Source organism: Odocoileus virginianus, chromosome 23 (genome assembly GCF_023699985.2).
Source record: "Odocoileus virginianus isolate 20LAN1187 ecotype Illinois chromosome 23, Ovbor_1.2, whole genome shotgun sequence".
Classification (NCBI taxonomy): Eukaryota; Metazoa; Chordata; class Mammalia; order Artiodactyla; family Cervidae; genus Odocoileus; species Odocoileus virginianus.
In genome coordinates, this window is record NC_069696.1 from 49,470,828 (window position 1) to 49,493,243 (window position 22,416).

The window sequence follows — 22,416 nt, forward strand, 5'->3', positions numbered from 1 at the left end:
TTTGTGAGTTCATTTGTATCATTTCTTTTTAGATTCCACATATAAAGGATGTCACATTGTATCTCCTTCTCTGTCCAACTTAGTTCAACTCAGTATGACAATCTCTAGTTCATACATATTGCTGCAAATGGCATTTCATTCTTTTTTAATGTGAAAGCCACTCTTGAGACCTCTTTTCTGTGTAATTGCTTATGTGCTAAAAAGGTTTTTGAACATAAAAACCAAAAGGCTGCTGTTGCAGATCAACTCTGTCACTTTACTCCGTGACCAGTGATACTACAAGGCAGCTCTTTATTTATGGGGGTGATAGTTCAACTTTTAATCTTTGCCAGCACTCCACTTCTGGCTACTGCCAGCCATGTCATGCAGAATCCACTCATAAACTAGGCCTGAATGCTTTCTCTTTGGTCAGATGTGGCTTGAGAGAAAGGTAAACAGTGTGGAAAGAATAAATGTCCTAAGTGTGAGCTCTTGTGATTAACTTGCCATCCTGAGTCCAGTCTTGTATAGAGCACTTCCCCTTGATACGGCATGCCGCTGAACAAGTCTAACCTGCGCTGGGGCAGGGAAATGATGCCAGGGCAGAACTAACAGCGGCATTTCTGGTTGTTCAATTTGCATGAAGATATGGCTGGCGATGACGGCTCAAGTTTGAACTAGTGGATCAGAGACTTGAAAACTATTCGATAAGATTCTAATATAATGAATACCCATGTGCCCAAATGCGGCCCAGCACCACAAGAAAGTAACATGCCACACCTCACTAGGTCGGGAAAAGATCAAAATTCAAAATTCCAAAAACAGGGCTTCCCTGGTGGTCTAGTGGTTAAGAACCCATCTGCTAAGGCAGAGGGCACAGTTTCAATCCCTGGTCCGAGAGATCCCACATGTGCAGAGCAGCTGAAGCTGAGTGCCACCACCACTGAGTCCAAGCGTCACACTTCTGTAGCCTGTGCGCCTAGAGCCTGTGCTCTGCGACAAGGGAAGCCGCAGCAATCAGAAGTCCACGCACCGCAACGAAGAGGAGCCCCTGCTCGCCAGAGTCAGGGAAAGCCCACACAAAGCAACAAAGACCCAGTGCAGCCAAAAATGAATAAATCAAGCTTCAAAATCCGAAGAACAGTCTCTACTAAAGGCATACTGCTTTCACACCATTGTAGAGTCAAAAAATCATTAAGAGGAACCACTGCTGAGTCAGGGACCTTCCATATAATCCAAGTGTAACTGTAGGGGACAGTTCTTTCACCCTGCCCAGCATCTGTCTCTTTAATTTTCCTTTGGAAAACTACCTTCTTTCACTCTAGGCTGTTAAAATCCCCGAAGCCATGGGGTAGCCGCAAGATTCTAGCTAAGGTGAAGAGACTGGTAGGAATTTGACTCATGAGCCCAATGATGTAAGAATTTCATCTGGGAGAAGGCGAGGGTGGGATGTTTCAAGAGAACAGCATTGAAACATGTATATCATCTAGGGTGAAACAGATCACCAGCCCAGGTTGGGTGCATGAGACAAGTGCTCGGGCCTGGTGCACTGGGAAGACCCAGAGGGATCGGGTAGAGAGGGAGGTGGGAGGGGGGACCGGGATGGGGAATACATGTAAATGCATGGCTAATTCATTTCAATGTATGACAAAAACCACTGCAATGATGTAAAGTAATTAGCCTCCAACTAATAAAAATAAATGGAAAAAAAAATGGTGTATAAGAAAAATAAACAAAAAATGGTATAGTGTTTTTATGAGTGAAATAATACACTTCTGAAACACGGCAGTGATCAAAAACACTGGACTAAGTCAGTTTAGATTGTCATCTTTTCACACTTACGCCAAGTAAAAAATAAACATGATACAAACATAGATCAGTTTTTCCAACTTTAGTATATATAAATAAAAATGACAATTTAAAAATAAAATACTTAGTTCTAAAAGAGAGAAATTGTATCTCCACTGGGGAAGGGAAATGATGAACACACACTAGTCAATTCTGAGTCAGTCACACAAAACTACCTTCTAAGGAAACCTGACCAGTAAGATAGTTAAGTTTGTGTTTTTGGCTATAAAGAATTAAACTTAAATTACACTCACTCTTTCATCTTTTAATGAAAGATAACTTACTCTCAGAAACAGCATAAGCATTGTTAGAATAAGTCTAGCTCCTAAATGAAAATATGGGGTGAGTTACAGTTTACTTACTACCTAGCTAAGAAACCTTTGAAAATTAGCCATGGAGCAGAGTATTTACATAAGTTCAAGATGTTATCTTAGGATGAAAGCTAACACAGGTCCTTAACTTCCTTTAAAAAGAACACTGAAAAATTAAACCTTTGTCATAGTAAGTCAGAACTTTCAGAAATGTTTCTTAAATATCAAATTTCTCTTCACAGATGCTATGTCCATTCTCTTCATAATCTTCTCTTGTTACCACCATATCTTCAAAATCATCATTCTCTGATATCAACTTTCCGCCTTCCCAGGCATAAGTAATAGGGCTAAAAATAAAGGTAAAATAAATGAACCCAGATGATTTTACAGAACTGAAATGCCAGAAACATTAATTAATAACTAAAATGTGGCAATCTCTACCCAACTTCATTTAACAGAAAATCATTTCAAAGGTGAAAATAAGTATAAACTTCAGAGGAGAGGCTTCCCTGGTGGCTCAAATGGTGAAAAATCTGCCTGCAATGCAGGAGACTGGGTTCAGTCCAATCTCTTGGAGAAGAAAATCCCCTGGAGAAGGAAACAGCAACCCACTCCAGTACTCTTGCCTGGAAAATTCCGTGAACAGGGGAACCTGGAGGCCTATAGTCCATCGGGTTGCAAACAGTGATTAACTTTCACTTTTCACTTTCAAAGAAGAAACTCATAAAGAAAGGAAACTTGGTTACCACTGCAAATAGATCTTCTTTACTTTTTCCCTGTGCTCTGAATTTATGGATCTTCTAAGAAAAATCAAGAATACAAACTAAAGATCAAAAATGCATAAAGAGAAAAACTGGAATATATCTGAGTCTAACTTTTGTATGCAGCAAAGACACATCATCTCATCAATTCACCCTGCAAGCAACAAAACTGCTCTTATAAACTCACTTTTATATCTGGAAAATGAGGTTCAAAGAGCTTAGGACTGAAACTGGGCTTCAACCTGGAGTTGTTTTCACAGTCTGTGCTTTTGCTCTTACACTCTGCTCCCTCTGATAAATGAGACACGTAGGAAGCACAGTGTAGGGCAGGGGAGGGGTCATGAAAGGAAGGAGAAAGGATGCACAGGGCATGACAGACCTGTCACACGGCAGGAAAGGGCCCCAGGTAACCTGGGCACATCAGATGTTAGTCTATGCACAACCGAGGTTACACTGGTTAGACTGGGTGATTCTATTCCTCTCCCCCAGTTCAATTGTAAATCTGAGAAATGATACACAAAATCTCCCTATTGTATTTATTGCATTTCTAACCTTAAAAAAACTAAACCTGTATCTAGATCTATATGTAAAGACGTGCAAAAAAGATCTGATGGATAAAAGAATAAAAACTATTTCTCTTTTCATATCCATGTGTGTTCATGACTTGCATTTTAAAATTCAGGATAAAAATTCAATATACTTCATATTCAAATGAGTATATGAACATTAATGCTGATAAAAATCATTCCAACATCTAATGGTTGTTTACTCTTTTACCTGATGGTTATCAAATTAAGTGACCAGATGAGGGCCTTCTATTAACTGATACTGATTTTAAAAAACTCCACTTTAGTTTTAAAATAAAATTCTAAAATTAAAAATCAGGTATGTGGGGGACTTCCCTGGTGGTCCAGAGGTTAAGATTCTCTGCAGGGAATTCTCTTCCAACGCAGGGATGTGGATTCAATCCCTGGTTGGAGAACTGAGATCCCACGTGCCTTGTGGCCGGCATCAGGTGTGTGGGGTCTTGTTTTCAGCTCTGCTACGGTGGAGCAGTGATGGGGGATTACTGGAATTTGGTGAGAACTCCTGCCTCCAACTAAAGAGAGCTAAATTTTAGTCTGGTTACTGCAATTAACTTACCAAAAGGGCTTTGTTAACTAACCAGCCCTTGCTTATTTAGAAAGTAAGTACATAGAACTAGACAGATCGGTAAGCCTTTCTGACAGCTCTAAAATTCTACATTAATTATCTGCTTTTTCTCATAAAACAGGTTGGGGGTACATGTGAAATAGCTTTGAATTAAAAAAAAAAAAGACTACTTAAACATAAAAGTTTATTTTAAATATTTTAAATGATTTTAAAACTTATCAGTTGACATAATTTATCTTATTGGTTAAATCCTCATATTTGTATTCTTGATAGGAACTCTCAAAAAATGACAGCTCAGAGAAATCATATAGATAATAACCTAACTGCTTTGTCTGTAAAAATTTCTTAGGAATGAGGACTGATTTACTAAGGGAAGTGATCTTATATTAACTGAGCACCTGTTATTTACTAAACATGATGGTCAGTACTTTACATATTTCACACCATTTTAATCCACTTAAATGTAAGGTTTGTCATTTCAATTTTCGAGAAAAGAAAAACGAGCATCCCAAAGGTGAAATAAACCTGCCAATATGGCAGAACTAGGCTTTAAACTCAAGTCCCCCTATAGACCTCTTTTATCTACAAACTAACTTCCATGATCTGTTTTTATGTAAGCCAAGACTTACTTTTCAGGCAGCACAACAGAAACATCGTAATCTGTTGGAGTGAGACATCGAACTTCCGAGTAAACACGATCCCTAAATCCTGGGAAAAGGGAATTTCCTCCTGTCAAAACGATGTTCTTAAAAAAATGTGGCTGCATTTCTTTTAAAAGAGATAAAAAAGAGAGAGAAAAGAGACATTAGAAAATCTGTTTACTTATCTTTCTGGAGAAATAGGGAGGTGGGCTTAGGTAAAAGCAATTAGGAATTCAGGTTACTACTTGGGAAACCATTTATTTTTTTTTAACAACCATACAAATTATAAGATGTTGTAATGAGATTATCATTTATACAAATAAATACATTAAACAGAAATATGACCTCATAAATCTTTAAAAGTAAGGCAAAAGTGAAGGGGTTGAACTACTAGCAATTTATTATATATACACATAAGCTATATGTAAATGAGAAAAATTCTAGTACCAGACATACGAAAATTACAACTGTTCTTCCATAAAATGGAAGAGGTCTTTATGTAGGCTGAGATGGTCAGCTGGTGTAAAGATAAAAAGGAGGTCCATTTTTAACTTGAGAATTCAAGTTTCCATGTTATCTCACTGAGACACACATACTAACTAGGCAATACTTACAAATGATAATGAAAAATACTGGTTATATAAAATGAGAAATCAACGAATGGCTGTAAAACAGCTGTATTAAAACAACCGGCTAGTTATGGCTCAGATGGTAAGAAATCTGCCTGCAATGTGGGGGACCTGGGTTTGATCCCTGGGTTGGAAAGATATCCTGGAGAAGCTATATTAAGATGATGGCATTATCCTTCTTTTTCTTCTTCTTTTTTTTAACGAGAGGAAAGGGCATTTCATGTGAAAGATTTTCTACAATGCCTAAATTGTTCCTTAAGAAGAAGGGAGACATTTTCAAGGAAAAGTACTCCAAAACTCTAGAACATCATCTCATTAAATCATGCTTCAAGAGAACCCAGACAACACTGGGAAGCACTGTACTTTAATTTCAATAAAACGAACTTCCAAAAAAAAACACCCCTAACTTCCAGTATATTAATCTAAACATAACAGAAGGAATAAACCACTCTCATCAACAACTAAAAACCATTAAATTGTTAAATTATAAATTTCTATTCTGCGCAAATTTGGCTTAAAACTTTTCTAAAAAGGATATAGCAATTTAATACTCATAAAGAGATGAATTACTTTAAGTTTAAATAGACCATAATTACTTATATCAAAGTTATAATCTGGGACCAATAAAGAATCATTCAAGTGCATTACTGGATCTGGAAGTCTCTGCAAATAAAGTAGCCATCTGTTTGAATTATTCAGAAGCAGTTGACTTCTTAAGATTCAGAGAGCTTACAATTTTTTAAAAATATCATTGTGCGAAAGTCGCTCAGTTGTGTCCGACTCTTTGCAACCCCATGGACTACACAGTCCGTGGAATTCTCTAGGCCACAATACTGGAGTGGGTAGCCCTTCCCTTCTCCAGGGGATCTTCCCAACTCAGGGATCGAACCCAGGTCTCCTGCACTGCAGGCAGATTCTTTACCAGCTGAGCAACAAGGATATCATTATTCCTCATTAATTTATTAATGTACCTTCAGGTAAGTTCTGAATTGAATAGACAATAGCTTCTGGAATTCCCATTTCTTGAATGCCTATATCAGAAGGATTGAAGAGTATTTCTGGAACAGCAAATCTCTCATTGGCCAAACGAAGAATTTGTTCCCCAGATTTGTATTTTCCACTTAACACCATCTCTTCTCTTGGCTTAAAGAAAAATAAGATGAAAAGTATGCTACATTATCTAGCTCATTCATATAACAAATAACATTTAGTAATCTTAATACTGTGAAATACCAATATATTAACCATGTTCTTGGAAGTTTCAGGATTCTCAAAAGTTAGAAAAACGTGGTCTTCTCTCCTGTTACCTAAACCACACAATTAAGTGATTATTTACTCTTAATGCAGCTATTCCCCCAAAAATGAGCTGGCTTTATTCCACACATTTTAAAACAAAGAAAGAAAACGATAATAGAGCAGAAGGAATTTCATAATCTATCTGTAATAGCAGAGTGAATCCACTTTCTAAAGAACAAAGAACATACTCTTAAATTTTTTTTATTATGCATTCAATCTCTATTCAAAAATCAGTTACCAAATGATTTAGGCAAATAAATGGACTTTATCACTGAAATTCTTCTGTTATTTATTTTCTGCTAATCCATTCAACTCTGTGAGCTGTAATTCCTGAAGGGCCCAGGAAAAAAACAATTTCCTTCTATAACACTCTACATCATTAAAATAATGGTTCCTCTCAACTGTACTAAGAATCATCAGCTCTTCTAGATGGTCTTTAAAGACATAAACTTCATTTGACTCATATATGCATTTTTACCTGTAACTGACTATATCGAAATCCTTTATATAAAATTATTTAAAATGTATGAAAAGAAACACTAATTTGTTGTTAGACAATAAAGTATATAAAGACTATAACAGATTCCTCAATGTAATCAGTCATCCATTCTCTGTTCAGGTTTCATCTTCCTCAGAGAGGCTTTTTCTGACTCCCAAACAAAAGGTCCCTCCAGTAATCATCCTGTTATCCTTTGCTGTCCATATTGTTCACCATCACAAATCCGCTACCCAGTACAGCATGCAAGACAACAATGTGGAATTTTCTTTAGGTGTATTAGGTACATTATCACTCTGAATTCTCATATAACCCACTAAAGCAGGCCTATTTTCCTTTTATCAATGATCCAATGGGCTAGGCACGGTTATGTGACTTGCTCGAGAACATTCAGCTAATAACCCCGAAACACACAGTATTTCCTCCTACTACATTCCACAGGAGACACAGGTTCGATCCCTGGGTCAGGAAGATCTCCTGGAGGAGGGCGTGGCAACCCACTCCAGAATTCTTGCCTGAAGAATCCCATGGACAGAGGAACCTGGCGGGCTACAGTCCATGGGGTTGTCAAGAGTCTGACACAACTGGAGCACCTTAGCATGCATATACTACATTGCTACTCCTAACCTGGATGTGAACGATTCTGATTGCTATCATTTGGAAATTTCTCACTTGAAACATTGTTTCTAAATAAAAATATCCTAAAAACTACAATAAATTCACAATACTCTAGGAAGAACAAGGAAAACTACACATCACTTTTTACCCAGTTAAACTACTGCTGCGCTGGCAAAGAGAAGAATATTATTTTTTCACAGATAAAGTATTCTTCCTTCTCAAGAAGAATGGAAAATACTTCCTATAAATTTACAAATTCATTTAAAAATGATATTGGTTTGAGTGTACAGGATATAACTCATCTTGTCAACACTCAAAATAACTTGAGACAGATACAGACATGGAGAATTTCATTTGACAAAAAAGAAGTTTTGTAGTCCACACCCCTAATTTTACAGAAGATCAAGTGACTGACCCAGGGTCCAATTTCTAACTAGGGGAAAGAGCCAGAAGTAGAAATCATAGCTGAATATTAGCTCTGAAGTCATTGTTAATATGTAATCTGGAACTACAAGCAGTTTCTAAGAGTACAATTCCAAAATGATTTTTGTTTTAGACATAGATGACAAAATTTAAAAGGGCTGCTGGTAGTTGCTATTTTAGTTAATGCAGGCCATAATTGACTGTACAGTCCTCATAAATTTCATTCTGGTAGCTTGAAAAAAAAGTTTAAAAATGACAACTGGTAACTATTAAATAATTGTTAACTTAATTTTCTCAATTAAGGTCAGTAAAGCATTCATTACACTTCAGTAGGCATTCTCTTTCTGTTAAAGAATAAAACTGGAGTTTCTATCAGCTGTAATCAGTAACAATATTACAGACCTCATCATTATTGCTGTCATCAACACTAGAAAATTAAGGTTGTAACTTTTTCCTGAGTATTTAAAAATATTCTTGAATAAACAATCAAGGTCCAAGTTTTAGCAATATTCTAAGTATAAAGATTCTGAAATAAATTCTCTTTCATTTTATGCAGTATGGCTTTTCTAATTTCAAAACATATTTTATCAGCTCTCATCAAAGATTTTGATTATCAGGCAACAAAGAAAACAAGTTAATCAAGTATTAAATTAAAAAAGATACATTTTAGGAGTAAACCCAACATATATAAAATATAGTCATTTCTAAACCTTAAAAATTATTACGATGTACACAATTTAACATGTACTGAAATATAAATTTTAATATTAACTGGCAAAGTAGAAATTAAACCGTTATTTTTTAAACAGACATTTGAGGTAACATTCCATCATTTGGTAAAAGTCCAGTCCAACTATGTCCACTCAATTGATATTGAAGTGTACACGTAACAAGGAGTCCATAGAAGTGCAGTCACACCAAGATTCTGATCGCAAGGCCAAAGTCAGTGAAAGAGCTGCAAACAATACAACGTGGCTTTTGCCTTTCTTCTCTGATGAGAAACAATATAATAGTCAATTGATGGAACAACCACACCTCTACTCGCTCACTATGTACGGTACAGGGCGGAGAAATCAGGCTTATGATTTGGGAAGGAAACTGGCAGAGTTCAGCAGATAATGTCCAATAAACTGGTAAGTTGTCATTTGCAGGGCAGGAGAGAACTACGTTTTACAAAAGGAGGAAGACTTCCAAATTTAGCTAATAGTCCAATCACCTGGAAGAGATTTTATTCTCTTTTAGAGATTAAGTTTCCAAACTTAGGTACTAAATCTTTCCAGGGACAGGAACAAAGAACATGGACATCAATTGTTCTTCAAGTGGCCCAGGTGATTTTCAGTCAGCTTTAGAGACACAGGGCCCATCATTCAGGGTCCATCCTGGTAGAAATACAGATCACCTTATCACCAAACGTTCAGAGTGCTGTAAATTCTCTACAAGGTGTTTATATCACTGGGCTGCTTTAAACAGCTATACCTGTACGAGGATGATCAAACGTGCCTGATAAGGAGGCCTAGCATCTGTATGTTTGGGGCAGTTTTCCTCGTCTTGTAAAGAAAAAAATACATCTTCCATATTCTATGTGGGATTCCGGCTTCCAGTTCCTCTCCCCAGTTCATGTCCAGACAACCTGATTCCATAATCTGTCATAATTCTCACTTCTTAAAGTCAGCCTCGGTCCTTCCACAAGGATCTATTTCTAAGGATATTATAGGACCATACTGATTTTATAAGGACTTGGGTAGTCTTCTCTGAATTCTGATTTGTATTTCACCTTAAAAATCTGGTCCAAAAAATTTTTTTTAATTTCAGGCATAAAAACAAGTATAAATAATTATATAAAACTCATTATCCATCAGTCAGTTTAACGTAACTTCACAGATAACACTCTCATTTTAAATGTGGTTTATATACACAGTTTTTATACTTTTACTTCATTTTTATAAATGCCCACATATAAAGAATTATTCTACATATCCTGAAATGGTATATAGTCTTCTAAACAGAAATACATTTCTGAGATTTATCCATGATGATCACATATCTCTACTATACTTTTACTGATTATTTTATAACATGAATAAATCAAAATTGATTCTTCTTCCATTAGTGAGTATTTAGGCTCTTCCCAATTTTTCACTCAATGTACACTGCAGTGAATGTCACCATAAATGTCTCCTTGTGAAACTATCTCTGTGTGCTTAGGTTTCTGACCAAACACTTTTAACTTCTAGGAGTCCTCACCAAGCCAGTAACTGTAAGGGCAAACTTCACATTTACCCAAACATAAAACTGAGCTGATCAAAGATAAGGAGAAATTATATTGATCTGACATCCAAGATAAACTGTTCTCAACATTTTCAAAGTACACTGGATTTTGCCCTTTTTAACTACAATCTGATACCACAGCCCTGGGTCTGCTGTGTCAATAACATTCACAACAGGCAAATAGTCTACTTCTAACTGGATTTACACTAATTCTTAAGAAAACAAAAATGGGTAAACCATAATATAGGTCAAGTTACTGTTTATCTCCAGATTTTGGAGAAGGCAGTGGCACCCCACTCCAGTACTCTTGCCTGGAAAATCCCATGGACGGAGGAGCCTGGTAGGCTGCAGTCCATGGGGTCGCTAAGAGTCGGATACGACTGAGCGACTTCACTTTCATTTTTCACTTTCATGCATTGGAGAAGGAAATAGCAACCCACTCCAGTATTCTTGCCTGGAGAATCCCAGGGACAGGGGAGCCTGGTGGGCTGCTGTCTATGGGGTCGCACAGAGTTGGACACGACTGAAGTGACTTAGCAGGAGCATCTCCAGATTTATCCCATAAACTATCATAGTGGATAGTTCTTTTTCTAAATAAATTTAATACAGATATTAATTAATCATTCATACTCTGGTGTCCACAGAAATGGCCAACAGGCAAGAAGGCTATCATCAACAACTCTGACATTCCATCAATCCCAGCTAGATGCTTTTCAAACCTGAGTAGTCGCTTGAAGAAAAACTTAAAATTACCTTATATCACAGACTTAGAAAACAAACTTATGGTTGTCAGAAGAGAAAGGTGGGGAGAAGGATAAATTAGGACATTGGGATTAACATACACTTCTATATAGATGGCTCAGATGGTCAAGAATCCGCCTGCAATGCAAGATTCAGGTTCAATCCCTGGGTCAGGAAGATCCCCTGGAGAAGGGAATGGCTACCCATTCCAATATTATTGCCTAAAAAATTCCATGAACAGAGGAGCCCAGGGGGCTACAGTCCATGGAGTTACTACGGGATTCCCTGGTGGCTTAGATAGTATAGAATCTATCTGGCAATGCAGGAGACTTGGGTTCAATCACTGGGTCGGGAAAATCCCTTGGAAAAGATAATGGCTACCCATCCGAGTATTCTTGCCTGGAGAATCCCAAGGACAGAGGAACCTGGCAGGCTACAGTCCTGGGGCTGCAAAGAGTTGGACACAACTGAAGCAACTTAGCGTGCATCCATACACAATATACATAAAATAAATAATCAATAAGAACCTACTGTATAGCACAGGGAACTCTACTTAATATTCTGTAATAACAGAGAGAAAACACTTGAAAAAGAATAATGTATAACTGAATCACTTATTATGCACCTGAAACTAATACATTATAAATTAACTTCATGCTAATACAAAATGAAATTTTTAAAAAAATTACCTTACAAAAGCCCTTTTTAATTGTACTAAAGTCAGGCAAAACATAGTCTACCATTACTGTATTTTCTTCTCCTTTCAACCTGGAAAACAAAAGAGAGACTTATGAAGTATTTTAACTATGTTTAACATTAGCCAAGAATCAACTTTCCAATTCTTAGGCTATCATTATACATACTTGGCAATATCCATGTCTCTATAAAAATCCTGAGACACATAGCATACATCTTCTTTCACTTGATTAATCACATGTGTTTCATCCATAACATGTAACTGCCTAAACAGAAATAAAAATGGTAATGTGAAATGAAAAAAATTTAAATGCAACTTATCATTGAAAGTATTTTTCTGGAATTAAATTTCCAGGTAACTGATCTTTAAAAAATACTAAATTTTTGAATGTGTAAAATATTTTTAACTTTATGGAATACCCATTCCATTATCTTATTGAAGTTGTGCTTAGTCACTCAGTTATATCTGACTCTTTGCAAGTCCATGGACGGTAGCCTGCCAAGCTCCTCTGTCCAGGGGGATTCTCCAGGCAAGAATACTAGAGTGGGTTGCTATGCCCTCCTTGGGAGGTGATTAAGTACACTAATTCCTAACCTTTTAATAGTGGACGGTCAACTAATATTGGCTAATCCAGAAACATACCTATTTATATATTTTTTTGGGGGGGAGTACAGTTGCTTTACACTGTTGTGTTAGTTTCTGTTATGTAACAAAGTGAACCAGCTATATGCATACACATATACCCACCCTCCTGGGCCTCCCTCCCACGCCCACCCCAACATCCCACCCCTCTAGGTCATTATAGAGCCCTGAGCTGAGCCCCCGGGCTATACCGTAGTTCCTACTAGCTACTGTTTTATACACGGCAGTGCATATTAGTAAGGCTTTTAGAGGTTAAAAAAGGATAAAAGATAAATAAAGCTCAAGTACTGCACTGTGTATGGAGAACTGACAAGAGAAATGGAAAAGGGAAGTAGAGATTTAGTTTCTTTTTAGACCCTTATTTCCTTATATGCATTGTAAAATGTTTTACAAGGTATACGCACATTTTAATTTTAAAATATTGTTAATGTATTAAACTCTCGAGAAATTGGAAATGTCTTTTTGGTGGACACTACCATTTCATATGTCAGAAAGCTTTTTAATTTGAACATCATTGGTATTTACTGAGTAGGTCAAAAAGTTCATTTAAGTTCTTCCATAAGGTTACAGAAAAACCCAAATGAACTTTCTGGGCAACCCAGTATCTATGTGATACAGTCTTTAAAGCAATAATTCAGAATTGTCACCTGAAATTAGAACTAAAGGCAGGGAATAATTTTAAATTACTTTAAAAATTTCACCCCCAGCATCTCATCTTCCCATACAATCAAAGCTAAGTATTACCTATAAGATATGATTTCTTTTAGATGATTGGTTAGGAGTTTTCCTCCCACATTTATCCTAAAAAGGAAGAATTCAAATTTAGTTCAGTTTATCACACATTTCATCCAGTTTTATTATAAGAAATAAGATGAAAATTGAGTGCAACTCACCGAATAATTGCTTCTTTCTTCTTCTTACTCCGACAGTAAGGAACTATGTGTGTGAAGGAATACCCACTATCTACAATGATACAGCATAACTCAGAAGGATTATCCCGGAAATACCTATGTGCGCTGAGAGCCCCAGCTATTAAGAAAACAAAAGATAAAGAAAAAATAAACACAATAAATAAAAGTACAACTAATTTAAAACAGTAAGTAAAGAAAAGCAGCAAACTAAAGCAAACAGAAAGAGAAATTTTCCTTTGTAAAAAAAAATTAATCTAAAATAACATTCCTAATTCTGTCAGGTATTTAAACATTAAAACACACTGTTTTTTTTGGAAAATGATAAAAAATGTGTGATCAACTTAGAAGGTAAATATTCACTTCACAACTTATAATAGTTATTTTAATATTTTAATAGCATATAATTTTGCTGAGCATTTATTACATGCTGGGCACTATTCTAAACTCCATGAGTGTGTGTGTTATAATCCTCACAACAATCCCATTTTTATAGATGTAGAAACTGAAGCAGAGATGTTAATAACATGCCCAGGGTCACATGATTAGAAAGTAACAGAGCCAGGATTCAAACGTAAGCAGTATGACTCTTGCAGGTTTTCTCAACTTCAGAACTACCGACATTGTGGGTCAGATACTTCCCCAGTATTGCGGCCTTTACTGTGCATTGTTTTAGCAGCATCTTGGTCCTCTACATATTAGATGTAAGAAGCCCCGTCCCAGTTGTGACAATGAAAAATGTCTCCTGACACTGTTAAATATCCCCAGGAGCAATATCACTCTTGGTTGAGAACACTGTTCTAGAGATTATGTTCCTAACCATTACAGTATATTGTTGTTTATACAGACTTAAATGCTACATGCTAAATAGGTGAATACTTCTTTTGTACAGTCATGTAATTCTAGCATTTAAAAAACTAACTTCTAGATGATATTTATATTGTTTTTCCTCATATTGGCAGGGTAAGTTATTAACATTATTTCAAACAATAATAAGAATAGCAAACACATCAGTGATAGAAAAGACAACTATCTCAGAAAAAATAAACTTTCAGAGATTAGAAATACGTTGCTAGTTAACTTCATTAGGGAGAAATACCATATTAAAAAGATATAGCGAGAGAAGTCTAATAAGCTCGAGGGCTTCATAAGTTTTAAACTTCACCAAATCTAAAAGAATGTCACTTAATATTCTTGGATTTTAAGTGTTTATTCATATTCACATAACTCAATTTCAATGAGAACTTTAACTCACCATTTACTCTTAATACTGCTTGAAACTGGTATTCTTCAAATAAGATTTCATTCATTGATTCCTGAATTGAAGTGAAGTTAAAATATGGTTCTGTGATAATAATATTAGTGTCTAAAAAGTCAACCTATAAGAGGAAAGAAATTCCCAGTTTTGTAGCTTTGTAGTTATAATGATAAACATCTGCTTTATGTACATACATCTATTTAATTCTCACAATAACCCTAGAAGACAGGTCTTACTATTATCCCCTTTTGAAAGCTGAGCAAACTGAGACAGAAAGAGCTGAATGAGTTCTCGAGGTCCACACCACTAGTTAACGACAAACTTAGCACCGAACTTGGGAAGTCAGGTCACAGCATTCATGGTCTTCAACTATTATTTAACTCTTTTAATGGTAGCATTGATAAAACGGTAGGTACCATCAAATTGTTTAAAGATAATTATGCAAAAGTAATGAGTGATACAACTACAAGCACTGGAACTGTATTTTGTTTTTAAAAGTTAAAAGGTAAAAAATAAAATAAAAGGTAAAATGTGACAAGCTTTGGGATATTTAATGTTTACACAACTCTCTCCCACATACTCCTAAAGAAGCATTAAAATCTGAACATTCTCTCAGGATACCTAAAGTCATACTAAAGATATTAAGAGCACAAAATTCTAACATTGTATCATTCACACATTCAGATATATGAGCAAAAAAATTTTATTGTGAAAATGAGATGATAAAGTGGTCTAAGAATAGTAGATATCTGAAGTAAAATTTTAATCTTAAGTTTCATATAGATTAGCTCTTCTCAACCTCAAATTCCACTTCACAATAGAAATTCTATGCGCCTGCACTTATTCAGAAAATCAAAGCTAAGCACAGTAGATTAAGTGACTTAAATATTGTCAGAAATATTAAAAAATTTATAAATCTTAAAATATAACTTCTAATTTTTCACTTGAATGAGACATGGAAATAGAAATCTGAATACATACTCCAACTTGTTACCTGATACATTTCTTTTCCAAAAAGGTAATCCCAAACTTGTCTTTGAACATCCCAATTCACCAAGTAGCCCTAAAAAATTTGTTTTATGAATTAACTATCAAAAATATTTGCAGAATTTTAAAAAATCAGATCAATACATTATAAATCACTGATTACTATCTCTTAATTACTCTCTCTTTACCAGTCTAATACTAGTTGAATCTCAAAGCTTTTACATTGGTATGCTTTCCTCCTTTTAAAAATTCAAAACATTACAAATTAACAATAACCAAAACATCAAAGGGCTCAAAAGACACACCAATATGTAGAGATGCCCCTCTGTATTTATTTTCTTTAATGTTTGTATTTCATTTAGCTTTAACACAAGTAAAATTCAGTACCCACAATCAGCAGCTAAATTATGGTCATTTATTTTTATTTATTGAAGTATAGTTGAATCTTTTTCAGAGAGGTATTATTATTCATGGTTATTTTTAACATAACAATTTAAATTCAATTTTGGTTTTAATAAGCTCTTAATTCAAATTTAAGTAACGCTTTCTCAGAGATCTAAAAATATTTTCAAACACACAAAATCTTATAATACATTTCAAATTATCTTTAAATGTAGGTCCTTAATGCTAGAAATGTCATAGAGTTGGATTACCTTTTGAAAAGGAAGAATATAAAAGAGTCCAGAAGGGTCCTTTATTTCATCTATCTGGTTAGCAGTAAAAGTTTTAAGACGTGCTGTTTTTGATCTGAACTGACAGTTTGGAATAACTCTACAAAGAAACAAATAATGTAATTATGCCCTAAATACTTAGTTCTCAAAAATACAATTACCTAACAACCACTTTTACTTTCTAAAAGAAAGAACATGAAAATTTCCAGAACCAGTGTTTCTCATTCTATCTTCAAAATATTTTAAAATGATTTAAAAAAAAAAAGTTCTATCATATACCAGGGTTTCCCTTATAGCTCAATTGGTAAAAAGTCTGCCTGCAATGCAGGAGACTCTGGTTCCGATTCCCTGGTCAGGAAGATCCCCTGGAGAAGGGACAGGCCACCCACTCCAGTCTTCTTGGGCTTCCCTTGTGGCTCAGCTGGGAAAGAATCCGCCTGCAAGGCGGGAGACCTGGGTTTGACCCCTGGGTTGGGAAGATCCTCTGGAGAAGGAAACAGCTACCCACTCCAGTATTCTGGCCTGGAGAACTCCATGGACTGTATAGTTCATGGGGTAGCAAAGAGTCGGACAGGACCGAGGGACTTTCACTTTCACCATATACCAAGTCCTGCACTGCATTATCTTCCTCAAGTAATCCTCAAGATATTACTACAGGTGGGCATCGATTCTGCCACTGCACACAGGTGAAGAGGGGCTGAGGTAAAGTTCCTGAAAAAAACTCTTAATATCATTCTTGTTAAAAAAAAAAAAAGCAAGTTCAAAATTCTGACCATAACATTAAGTTTTCATGGAATCCAAGATCTTCAGTTGCAAGATACCATAGCGTACAGAAGTAGGAGGTAATTTTAAATATAGTTGCTGCTCACCATGAGCTTACAGTCTGGTTAGGAAGACTAACTAGAGCCATTACCCATCATACATGTCTACACATATATGTACTGTATGCATCTGTGTGCACATATATATACATATATATATATAGAGAGAAAGAGGGATAGAGAGAAAGTGAGGGGGAGCAGAATTTGCCACCCTCAAATATGCCACTATGGCCTGAGGATTACTTTGCACTAAAGGCAATCAAAATCTTTGCATTAATTGAGATAATACAGTGAAAGTGCATAATCTTTCAGGACATGATTTTTAAACCCTGCATTGTAGTTAATCTTATGGCTATATTATTATTTTAGTCAATGTACTATCCTTAATTAATGAGCTTGCTTTTTCCCCCACCCCTTTTGTCACTATACCGAGGCTCCTCCGTCCATGGGATTTTCCAGGCAAGAGTTCAGTGGGTTGCCATTTCCTTCTCCAGGGGATCTTCCTGACTCAGGGATCCAACCCAGGTCCCCCTCATTGCAGGTGGATGCTTTGCCCTCTGAGCCATCAGCGAAGCCTGAGTATTCTGCACCTACTCTTATCGAGACTTTTAAATTAGTCCTTAAGTAAATGATAAGAGACTTGCTGTTAAAAGATAAGAACAATAAAACACACTGCCAAAATAAGACTGCAACAATTTACATTTTTACTTAGTTTGACTGTTCTCTTAAAAAAAAAAAGGAAAGGAGGAAGTAAAAAAAAGTCCCCAGGTCCCCTGTGAATACGCTGCAGGAAAAGCAAGTCTTTAAATTTGCTTAGTCTTTACTCATGGACTCTACACATGGACATCACCAGATGGTCAACACCGAAATCAGATTGATTATATTCTTTGCAGCCAAAAATGGAGAAGCTCTATACAGTCAGCAAAAACAAGACCGGGAGCTGACTGTGGCTCAGATCATGTACTTCTTATTGCCAAATTCAGACTGAAATTGAAGAAAGTGGAGAAAACCACTAGATCATTCAGGTATGACCTAAATCAAATCCCTTATGATTATACAGTGGAAGTAAGAAATAGATTTACGGGACTAGATCTTATAGACAGAGTGCCTGATGAACTATGGATGGAGGTTTGTGACAATGTACAGGAGACAAGAATCAAGACCATTCCCAAGAAAAAGAAATGCAAAAAAGCAAAATGGCTGTCTGAGGAGGACTTGCAAATAGCTGTGAAAAGAACAGAAGCCAAAAGCAAAGAAGAAAAGGAAAGATACACCCATTTGAATGCAGAGTTCCAAAGAAAAGCAAGGAGAGATAAGAAAGCCCTCCTCAGTGATTAATGCAAAGAAATAGAGGAAAACAATTGAATGGGAAAGACTAGAGCTCTCTTCAAGAAAATGAGAGATACCAAGGGAACATTTCATGCAAAGATGAGCAAAATATAGGAAAGAAATGGTATGGACCTAACAGAAGCAGAAGATATTAAGAAGAGGTGGCAAGAATACACAGAAGAACTATACAAAAAGATCCTCACAACCCAGGTCATAACAATGGTGTGAACACTCACCTAGAGCCAGACATCCTGGAATGGGAAGTCAAGTGGGCCTTAGGAAGCATCACTACCAACAAAGCTAGTGGAGGTGATGGAATTCCAGTTGAGCTATTTCAAATCCTGAAAGATGATGCTGTGAAAGTGCTGCACTCAGTACGCCAGCAAATTTGGAAAACTCAGCAATGGCCACAGGACTGGAAAAGGTCAGTTTTTATTCCAATCCCAAAGAAAGGCAATGCCAAAAAATGCTTGAACTACCGCACAATTGCCCTCATCTCACATGCTAGTCAAGTGATGCTTAAAATTCTCCAAGCCAGGCTTCAGTAATACGTGAATTGTGAACTTCCAGGTGTTCAAGCTGGTTTTAGAAAAGGCAGAGGAAGCAGAGATCAAATTGCCAATATTTGCTAGATCATTGAAAAAGCAATAGAGTTCCAGAAAAACATCTACTTCTGCTTTATTGACTATGCCAAAGCCTTTGACTGTGTGGATCACAATAAACTGTGGAAAATTCCGAAAGAGATGGGAATAGCAGACCACCTGACTTGCCTCTTGAGAAACCTGTATGTAGGTCAGGAAGCAACAGTTAGAACTGGACATGGAACAACAGACTGGTTCCAAATAGGAAAAGGAGTATGTCAAGGCTGTATATTGTCACCTTGCTTACTTAGCTTATATGCAGAGTACATCATGAGAAACACTGGGGTGGAGGAAGCACAAGCTGGAATCAAGATTGCTGGGAGAAATCAATAACCTCAGATATGCAGTTGACATCACCCTTTTGGCAGAAAGTGAAGAAGAATTAAACAGCCTCTTGATGAAAGCGAAAGAGGAGAGTGAAAAAGTTGGCTTAAAGCTCAACATTCAGAAAACTAAGATCATGGCATCCAGTCCCATCACTTCATGGCAAATAGATGGGGAAAAAGTGGAAACAGTGGCTGACTATTTTGGGGGGGCTCCAAAATCACTGCAGATGGTGATTGCAGCCATGAAATTAAAAGATGCTTACTCCTTGGAAGGAAAGTTATGATCAACCTAGACAGCATATTAAAAAGCAGAGACATCACTTTGCCAATAAAGGTCCATCCAGTCAAAGCTGTGGTTTTTCCAGTGGTCACGTATGGATGTGAGAGTTGGACTATAAAGAAAGCTGAGCGCTGAAGAATTGATGCTTTTGAACTGCAGTGTTGGAGAAGCCTCTTGAGAGTCCCTTGGACTGCAAGGACATCCAACCAGTCCATCCTAAAGGAGATCAGTCCTGGGTGTTCATTGGAAGGACTGATGTTGAAGCTGAAACTCCAATACTTTGGCCACCTCGTGCGAAGAGCTGACTCATTTGAAAAGACCCTGATGCTGGGAAAGACTGAGAGCAGGAGGAGAAGAGGTCGACAGAGGATGAGATAGTTGGATGGCATCACCGACTCAGTGGTCATGGGTGTGGGTGGACTCAGGGATTTGGTGATGGACAGGGAGGCCTGGCGTGCTGTGGTTCACGGGGTCGCAAAGAGTCGGACAGGACTGAGCGACTGAACTGATCTGAGTCTTTACTCAAAGGTAAATAGTTTATGAATGCCAGTGTATTATTTGTTTCAGTTCAGTTCAGTTCAGTCGCTCAGTCCTGTCCGACTCTTTGCGACCCCATGAATAGCAGCACGCCAGTTTAACCGAGTCTAAATCAACCAGGTCAGCAAGAGAGCACTTAGAAGGGCTTGAATACAAAGACTTCAAAGTCTTCAGTCACTGACACAGTGGTTTTTACACTGTGGGGGGTCATTGAACCCGTGGAGGATTTGACGGAAGCCATAACTGCTTCCCAGCAAAAACGCATATACACGCAAAATGCTGCCCACCATTCCAGACGGTTCAGGAACGTTCTGCACAGGCCCCTCATTTGGGAACCTCTTCTTTTAGAAGCCTACTTTCCTACTTCCTGTTACGAAACGAAACACACGTCCCACTTCCGGGGCCACAAAATCCAAAATCAGTAATCCAAGTCCCACTTCAAAGCTTCCCAGCTACCCAGCACCAAGCCCAGAATCCCTCCAACAGAAAGAGCCGCGCCGGGGCGTTTGCAGTTTACAGACGGCCAAAATGAAGCGTAGCACATGTAACTACTAGGCATATATGCTTTGTCCCTCGCGGGCAGCGAACACTTACGAGACAGTTTCATGGCTGTAACCGATTTTGGCGTTGTAAGCTCCGTTATCCAGCACTAACGTTGTCATTTCCGCGGAAACCAAGTCTCTGCAGCCTTCTTCCCCGACCCCTCTGCTCACGCTTTCCCCAGCACTCTATGGTTACTGCTTCCGGCACTCTATGGTTGCACCCACCGAGCACACGGGCGCTTCCGGTCTCCCTTAGCAACCGAGGACGCCGGAAACCAGAGATTGCACCCGCCCTATCTGCTCGCCAGTGTCACCTTACTTTCTATCCTTTTTACTTCTTGGCCAGATTCAATAAGAGAGAAAATGCTAAAGTTTTTTTTTCTTTCAATACGTGATTGTTCTTTACTTTTGCAGATTTGAGTTGCTCTTGGAAGTTTCTTATAGCTTCTGTAACGAACCATCTCTGTGGGAGGGTTGGGAGGGAAGGTTGTGTGTTCGAATATATTATTCAGTGACGTCTTTTAAAGAATACATTGCAAAACCATACGCAGCATGGAATTGGGTATGAAGACTCTTAAGCTTCATCATGCGCCACTGCTCACCCGAATGTTGGATCCAATCACCTTGTTACAAATACGCTGTTCCGTCAACCGCCTCGCTGTTTTACTCACTCTTCCCCGTCCGCTTGCTCTTGTGGACCGAGCTTTGTGTCTTATCTTAAAAAGCTTCTTGACACCTGACACACTCCCTCTCCGTTCCCCTTCCTAAAATTAGGTATTCCTCCTGTGCGCTCCTGTGATGACGCGGGCTCACTCCACAGTGTCGTAATGGTTAAGAGAATGAATTTTAACTTGGAATCCGGACTCTGCCACAAAATGGCTGTGTAATTTTGGGTGATGAAGATAAGGGTTAATACTTACATAGCACTTAATGCGTGTGGTTAAATGTTGGGTTTTGGGTGTATTTCTTAATTTAATCTTTACAATTTTTGAAGTAGGTACTATTACTGAAATCAAAGATAGTAGTTAAGAGTGCTGTTTCTTCTTTCAAAATCCTGGGTCAAATCCTGACTGCCACTACATGTGATGGACCGGTTAGTTAACCTCTCTACGCCTTAGTTTCCTCATCTATAAAATGGAGTACTATAATAATTTCCCCTTGCAGAATTGTTTTGTGAAGAGTAAATGATAAAAGTCAAGTACCTGGTAGTAGTTATCATCATTGTCATCACCATCATCATGCTTTTATTGTATGATCATTCTGTTGCCTTTGCCATGGCAAACTTTTCAAAGTCAGGCACTCTACTGGTGTCTATAATTCTTTGTAACAAAAACTCACTGAAACTTCAAATCTAGTTATATCCAATTTTAGTAATCAATTTTCTAACAATATTAAATTGATAGGCTCCCTCATGTAAAAAATATTTTATTAATCTTACATCATAGAGTGGTCACCATTTGTATTCACCTCTCATCTCTTAAAATACGCTCTTTCCTTAATTTCTCTTTCTGTTTTCTCATTGTTAGTGTATAGGAATGCAAGGGATTTCTGTGTGTTAATTTTATATCCTGCAACTTTACTATATTGGTTGATTAGCTCTAGTAATTTTCTGGT

At 37.3% G+C, this 22,416-nt stretch overlaps 1 protein-coding gene across 3 annotated transcripts; it reads right to left on the reverse strand.

The window, feature by feature from the left end:
• Positions 1-1,855: 1,855 nt before the first annotated feature.
• Positions 1,856-21,006, reverse strand: ACTR6 (actin related protein 6). Of its 3 annotated transcripts, none has more exons than XM_070454098.1 (11): positions 20,855-21,006; positions 16,309-16,426; positions 15,663-15,731; positions 14,666-14,726; positions 13,396-13,531; positions 13,247-13,303; positions 12,027-12,125; positions 11,853-11,931; positions 6,293-6,464; positions 4,681-4,819; positions 1,856-2,485 (listed from the first exon to the last, which is right to left on the reverse strand). In XM_070454098.1, the coding sequence occupies exons 1-11, from the start codon at positions 20,920-20,922 to the stop codon at positions 2,356-2,358; spliced, it is 1,128 nt and encodes a 375-aa protein (XP_070310199.1). In that variant the 5' UTR covers positions 20,923-21,006; the 3' UTR covers positions 1,856-2,355. The 3 variants fall into 3 exon arrangements, with proteins under 3 accessions (XP_070310199.1, XP_070310198.1, XP_020759297.2); XM_070454097.1 differs by having other exon boundaries at positions 14,666-14,789; positions 20,855-21,005; XM_020903638.2 differs by lacking the exon at positions 15,663-15,731 and having other exon boundaries at positions 14,666-14,789; positions 20,855-21,005.
• Positions 21,007-22,416: the final 1,410 nt, after the last annotated feature.